We start from the raw sequence: 7,142 nt of genomic DNA on the forward strand, positions 1-7,142 counted from the left end.
TTTTTTTGCACCAATCGTACAGCGAATCTGTACGATTCTCGTATCTGCCATTCAACTGGCTGGGGAGGTGGTACCATGGTATGCTGTTTTGGTACGGGCTGGCTCCGCTCATACGGTTAGAAGGCCGTATTATCTCTAATGAACATCTTTCTGGTTTATCGGACCAACAATGCACCCTGCAATGCTCCCTGATTACCGGGATTGAGAGGGATCCTTTCAAGTCGACAACGTAACTATCCACCCTGCAAATATAGCATACGAATTGTTCGAGGAACTTTCCCAAGATTTCCAGCATCAATCGTTGTGGCCTAATTTACAGATCTAATTGAGAATGTCTCAAACATGCTGGAAGAGGCAATTCTGTACTGCCGCAATATTTCCTGTATTGTGTTCGGTAGAGAAATGTCCTGGAATAATGGTCAAATCTGAAGCTAGGCTTCCTCTTAATCATTTGTAATATATATATATATATATATATATATTTTATTTTTAAACCTTTTGTTACACCCATCTCCCCCCTATATCATCTGTTTTCGATAATATTATTTTCAATATAGGCGTGGTCTTTTATGAAGAGCACCCTGAACTGCTTTATCCCCCTTTTATATCTCATTTTAATTTTAGGGACAATTGATTGCCTTAAAATTAAAAACGTGTTCTCAGTGAAACTGTCTTTCTTTCTTGTTCTTTTTGATTTCCTTGCGTTACGAGAATGTGTACTGGTGTATAAAAATCAGAGCTTTTTCTCATATAAATCCAAATATTTGATGACTTTTACTACTGAAGAATAATTTTACTCAAATTGGGTTCATTAGATTTATTTATCACAGGTGTTTTCTGTGGGGAAAGGGAAGTACCTGTTATTCGCAGTTCATCAGATTTTCCATCGTTCTCGAGGTTATCGCGAGATTTGAAAGAGGTTTGGAAGGAAAGAAGTGCTTCAGTGCAACTTGTTAGAATTAGATAAATAGGAAACTCTGGGCTAGTTAGAGTTGTTATTCGGCTGTGGTTGTTTTGGACTGGAGGTAACGTGAGACGCTTTTATTTGTTTTTTTTTGGGGTTATTGTAAAGAATTACATTATTCTTCTTCTATTTGAGTTATTTGTATAGATGAAATTAACGTACAGACTTTTCATTCTACGCAGAACTCAATACGAAGTGGAAATGGTACTTCAATGAAGAAAGATTTCTCGTTTTATAATAATATGGGGGAAAGTCAAATCCATAATACTGTAGCGGTAACTGAATATTATAAGGATATTTAACAAATTCTGTAAATTACTGCAGTGAACTTTTTGTCTCGTTAATGGAACGTCACACGTGTTATGAAAACTTGAATGTTTTACTTTAAACTTTCGTCTACTTTAAAGTTAGTGAGGTAGCTTTCGTTGAAGCTTTTGCGTCTTATACGAGACGCCGGCCATGAAGTGAAAATGACATTGTCCACCGGATAGAATCATAATATTTAATATTCATGCCTTAGGAGGATTCGTGCATTAGAATAGCCTTTTAGAATGAAATTCTTTTAACACTTCATTAAAGCCATTGATTTACTGTATCGCGTTTATTTCTAATCTCTCTTTATAGAGATTTTTATAATGTATCTGAAGAAATAGTGTAACAAACTATTCTATATTTTACAATGCGATGTTTTGGCTTATTGAGATACCGAATTGGAACAATATGGTAATTCTCAACAGAGATAAATAGAATTCTTAATATAGTATATTCCCATCTCCTTCTCTTGAGTCAAGTAACAATTGTCATTTCTCATTCGTTTTTCGTTAAATTCTAAAAACGAACTATCACACTAATTTCTTGACTAGTGTTGTTTGGTATCCGTAACTATGAAATGCTAATAATTCCAAAAGCAAGAACATCCCCACCACTCAGTCACCCTCAGTATAATATCAATAAGTACGAACTAGTAACAAACTACATGCTGAACAACACGCCCTGTCGTAAGTTCAGCTGAGCGGCCCGTGATTTTAATTGAACTGAGAAATAGCAACCTAATGAACTCTGCGCGCAACAATTTTAAGTTGGAGATCACTTCCACTCGATGTGATTCGTTTTCTTTGTGGGGACAGCTTTTTAATCGTTTGCGGTTTAGTTGAAATATCTGTGGCGTTTATTTAATGATCTTGTCTAAAGTCAAAGTTTGACATTATCAACTAAATAAAATGACATTTTATTGATTTATTTGGAAGTGTAGGGAAGAATAGTGGGGGAATAAACTTCGAAGACTTTGGTTAATCCTACCCCCAGGGTTAAATCCCTGCCTTCCCCCCTCACTACCCTTTGTATCGGACTTTCTGTTCGTTATTGATATACAACCGGTTTTTGTCTATCTTCTTTGGTGATGGAAAATAACCGTAGGTAGCAAGCAGTCCGTGATTCTTAATTGACAAAAGCACAAATCTATAAACCGAAGAATACTATTCTAAAAAAATTCTCTTCATAGAAAGCGAAGTTTCCTGTAACAAGAAAATGATCTGAAGAACTGCGATTCGTTAAAGTATTTCTTTAATGGACAAAAATGTTTTCTGGAACTGAGCCATTTTATTCGGAAAATGGCTGCGAAGTTAAAGAAACATACATGATACCTGCAGTTTTCGCGAACAAGAGAAAGAAAATTAATTACCATTCGAGCTGATATATAACTATACCGGAGCGGCATATTCCACGAGTCATGGATTTCGAAGACTATTCTGGCTTAGGTTTTATTTTTAGTCTTTGACAAACTCATCTTAATCAGTGTTATGGTTGTGCTGGAAGATACGATAATTGTCACTGGTAGGAGTACCAAGAAAATTATCATAGCAAGTAAGCTATTCTTGTGGTTTAGAATAGATCTTTATTGGTTGAATCTTCATTCAGGAAGACGGCTACTTCGTTAACTGGCCTGCAAACGCAACGAGGTATATGTCAGGCTTTTTATATTTCCCTTCAGGAAAAGAAGAAAATTAAAAGAATTTAAAAATCAAATTAGTTTGGAAGCAAAATTTTTGAAGTTAATTCCTTCAAATTTATGAAATTTCTTGTAAATAGTTTGTTACATCCATTTTTAGTTCAATTGATTGCCGTGACATTAGCGACACCGTACAACTAACATTTTTAGTATGGGTTGGCTCTGTATAAAAACGTGAAGTTCAAAGGAAGCTTCATAGCTAGATTGTGCGTGCTGTGTACAAGCCTAACATTGCTCCTTCAGAGGTTGAAACCTTTCAAAGCTAAACGAAGGTATGTGATGGAGTCTGTATTCGAAATTTACTATCAAGAAGCGACTAAAAGTTTAATTTAACGAAATTGTCGTCCTTATCCTCTTCGAAGAACTGAAAACTCTCCTGGAAAGTTCATTATGGACGATGGATCTAGCTTTCTTTAGCTTCGAATATTAAGATAATAAAAGAACCTTCCGACTAACAGTTTCTGACCAAACCTTACATGAACTCTTGGTAGTTTCATTAATGAAACTTAAGAAATTTTATTCAAGTGTTCGTCTAAAAAAAATAACCGAATTTCTCCACGAAACAATGTCCTTCCTACATGTCCCCTTCCCCTCCAAACTGGACGTTCTGGCAGAGCGTTCACTTAGCCGTCACGTCCATTTAATCACCTCATTTTGAGGAATGTATTTGGCGGAAAATTTGTGCTATTGAAATAGCTAATGATTACAAATTTAATTCATACGCGCCTCATTGGCATGCTTTACTTCTGTATTGTATGATATAACATCCCGTACTTCCAGAATTTATTTTGAGAAATGATTATGAAACAAACTACCAGAAAATATAGATTTCGCACATAGGCAGAAGTAATTCAAGGAATGTGAGCTATGGGTGGACAAGACTTCTAGCTTGTTACGGGTTAAGTAGTTCAAATGTTATGCTTCCCTTATTCCTGTGGACTGGTAGGGATTTTCTTTAATTCCTACACCATGATTTAAACTTACTGGTAAGGCGCATAGCAAATTTTTTGCTATTCTTTCTGTATATGGGGTTGTACAATTTTTGACTATTTAATTTAAGGAAATAGTTCGAAATAGCTTCGGGCAAATATCGATCGAAGTTTAAAATGATAAGATCGTGCAGTTTACTTATTTCCTGACGCAGTTTGTAATAAATAACAATATCCATGTAAATTGAATTTCAGTTTTGCCATAAATCCAGATCTCGCTGTCAAACGAGTCTTTTACTTCTATGAACGGCTGTCTTTTTGTTCGGGCACCAATTTTCTAATTGGTGCCCGAAATTGCTTAGTTTTCTTAACTTAAATCGAGCGGACTTTATTCTTTTCACGAAGTCCAACTTCTATGCTTACTTTAATGGATCTTTAATATTTACGAATATTAGTGTTCTCTGGCCTATTTACATATTGTGCATGATCGAAAAGCTGAAATTTATAGGTGTCGCTCAATCAAAATAAATGAGGTCCTATTGTAAAGAATCCCTCTTTTTCAGGATAGTATGGATGTATCCAGCAATCGCTTAACACAGTAATAGAAATCCCTTAAGGGAGGTGCTGCCGAATCCAATTGATTTAACATGTACATCCTCATTAGAATAAGTCTATACCATTTAACACACTGAAGATTCTAAATTTGTTCTGATAGGATCTGTCTTAGCTTCTCCACCGATGGTGTTCTCAGAGATTCAGTTGTCTTTCACTTTTTCTCTTGCATATTAACGGCCTTCCATTGACCGGAAAATCCTATCTAGATTTTGCTAATGATTGAAATCAATTAAGTTGATTTCAATCCTAGACCCAGTCCTGTCATACTCGCGCAAAGGATTCTTCTGCGCCTATGCTTATCTTAGATGCTACAGAGTTCTAGGCAATTTCTCTATTGGGATTACCTTGACTTCTAATCTAAGCACATAAATTGCTTCCTCTGAATCTAATTAAACTAGATTCTTTCACTATTCAAATATCTGGGGGTGACGCCCCCAAAACATCTCGGGCTTCTGGATTCCACTCAGAATAGGGCAATTTGGTTAATTAACCAATCTAACAGTCTCTCTCCGGTCTGTTTTCTGCTGCATGCCTTTTCTATAGATACTTCCATGGCATTGTTCTTCTGAATTGGCCTTCTATAATTCCCAACCTCTTTCAAAGCAGTCCGAACACGTGCCGCAACAAATCAAAATCCTTTCTGTCAAACGTAACTCTCAGAAAAAATCTTCTCATTTACTCAACTTCTGGAACAGCATTCCTCAATACGTATTTCCTGAAAACTACAATCCATATAAGTTCCAAGGTCAACAAGCATCTTCTCAACCTTCTGCCATGCACGTACTATAGGTTCGAATACCTTGTGTTTTGGGATTTTCATAAATGCATTTCATGTTAATTTGTGAGATGCACTCTTAACCAATTAAGCTGAGCTGTCTGTGCATTAGTTCTGTGTATTTCAAGGATACAACTTTCTTTACCCTTATGTGGTTAACTGGAAGTTAAAGCTTTTTGATGATTACCTCTTTCTAAGAGTTTGACTATTTCCTAAAACCATACTTTTATTTTTGAATATACTTTTCCCGAAGATTTTTTATAATCTGTATATTATTACTTTCTCTCTCTACGTTTAAAATTAGTAGATACTAAAATATAAAGTAATATATATTTACTGAAATTTGAGATCAACTTAATTGACTATCTTTACTTTCATGTACTCAACAGTATCTTGCTTTGCAGGAAACATCTACACTTTTCTCCCAGAAAGAAAGTGATCTATTGATAAAATGTCTTCACGTTCAGGAAACACCTCAAGGCTTGGTACTCCTTCAGAAAGAAGTTCCTCGGTCGAGAGCAATGAGGAATATGATGTAGAAAATCCCCCAGTTTTAGCACCCGAAGTGGTTTCTACTCATTCTACCGTTGATACAATCGATTCTTCCTCTGGGAGAATATCAGAGTTAGCTCATCTAGAAATGGGAGAGGAAGAAGAAGAAATGCCAACACTTGCCTTTGGAGAAGAAATCACAGAATTCCCCCCTGTTTCTCCAGCTAGCTGGCTTCGCATTAGGTGGCGTCTTCTTAAAAAGGAACTTTTAATTCGAATTGAACATCTCTTCGTCATGGTGTGTGAAATTGTTGTAGTAGCAATTTGTTGCAGTACCCTTCAATTGAGTACATGTGGCATGATTTCTCTCCACGTGGGTGTAGTTATGTTTATCCACGCTCTTGTTGCTATTTTCTTATACAAGGACATGCGAGTATTTCGTAATTGCTTTCGGTGGTTTGTTAAGAAAACATTCCGAAAACATCGTAGAAGTCAACCCAGAAGACGGCCCGCCACTCCATTTTCAGAAATGATTCCAATGCAGCAAATTACTACTAGAATCTCGCCATCTAGAGATCTGCGCAGACCTCCTATTCGCAGGTATGCTGAACAAGCTCCAGAGACTGAGATTTTTAGGAGGTCCGCCCCAGGACGACTGGAAGGTGCACCTGGAGAAAATGTTAACCGCGACCAAGAATCTGCTTAAAAATTAATACTCATAAGATATTTTCATTTAAAGGGATTTTAAATCTGAATGATTAAGACGACTGTCTTTATGATGGAAAAGAATTCTGTAAATTTGATACTATATATTTAATAAAATAATTCCAAATTCGTATAAATCACTAATTTAATGAACAAGAGACGCAGAAAACAATTTCTCCTTCCAGAAGCTGTTTTCTTAACAGACATTCTCACAGATACTTTTAGGTTTTTCGCTACTCCGGTTAAATGTCTGGCCAGCATGTTCTTTTCTTGGATCAGACATAATCGAACGTGAATTTGTCAAACGTAATCCAGAACGGAACCGACTATAAATGATATACTCAGCGTCACTCAGTTTAAGAAAATTAAAAGAGCAGAACACTTCAAAGATTTTGGCACGTTTTGCTCGAAATTGTCAACTTCGCATACTATAGTCCTGACTAGCTTCGTCAGGAATATAGCCATGTGAGATTTATCGCAGTAGAGTAATTAATATTAATCTCGTTTATGCTGTGAGAAATCAGTGACACACTGATGAAATGTTTGCATTTCATACTAGCATGTTTCTGCAACATCTACAAAGTGATAATTCAAAAAATCGAATTTGGTTATGGTTTCAATGTTTGTTGTGGAAGACAATGTTTAGTTCTAAGT

General features: G+C 36.1%; 1 protein-coding gene across 1 annotated transcript; it reads left to right on the top strand.

Moving 5' to 3' along the window:
- Window positions 1–1,005: 1,005 nt before the first annotated feature.
- Window positions 1,006–6,489, top strand: LOC150088321 (uncharacterized). Its single transcript, XM_090370119.1, has 2 exons — window positions 1,006–1,025; window positions 5,696–6,489. The coding sequence occupies exon 2, from the start codon at window positions 5,743–5,745 to the stop codon at window positions 6,487–6,489; it is 747 nt and encodes a 248-aa protein (XP_090226245.1). The 5' UTR covers window positions 1,006–1,025; window positions 5,696–5,742.
- Window positions 6,490–7,142: the final 653 nt, after the last annotated feature.

Source organism: Mastigoproctus giganteus, chromosome 3 (assembly GCF_048544385.1).
Source record: "Mastigoproctus giganteus isolate SK-2022 chromosome 3, ASM4854438v1, whole genome shotgun sequence".
NCBI classification, from domain to species: Eukaryota; Metazoa; Arthropoda; class Arachnida; order Uropygi; family Thelyphonidae; genus Mastigoproctus; species Mastigoproctus giganteus.

Coding starts and splice junctions, on each gene's coding strand:
- LOC150088321 (XM_090370119.1), top strand. CDS start 5,743: ATGTCTTCACGTTCAGGAAACACCTCAAGGCTTGGTACTCCTTCAGAA.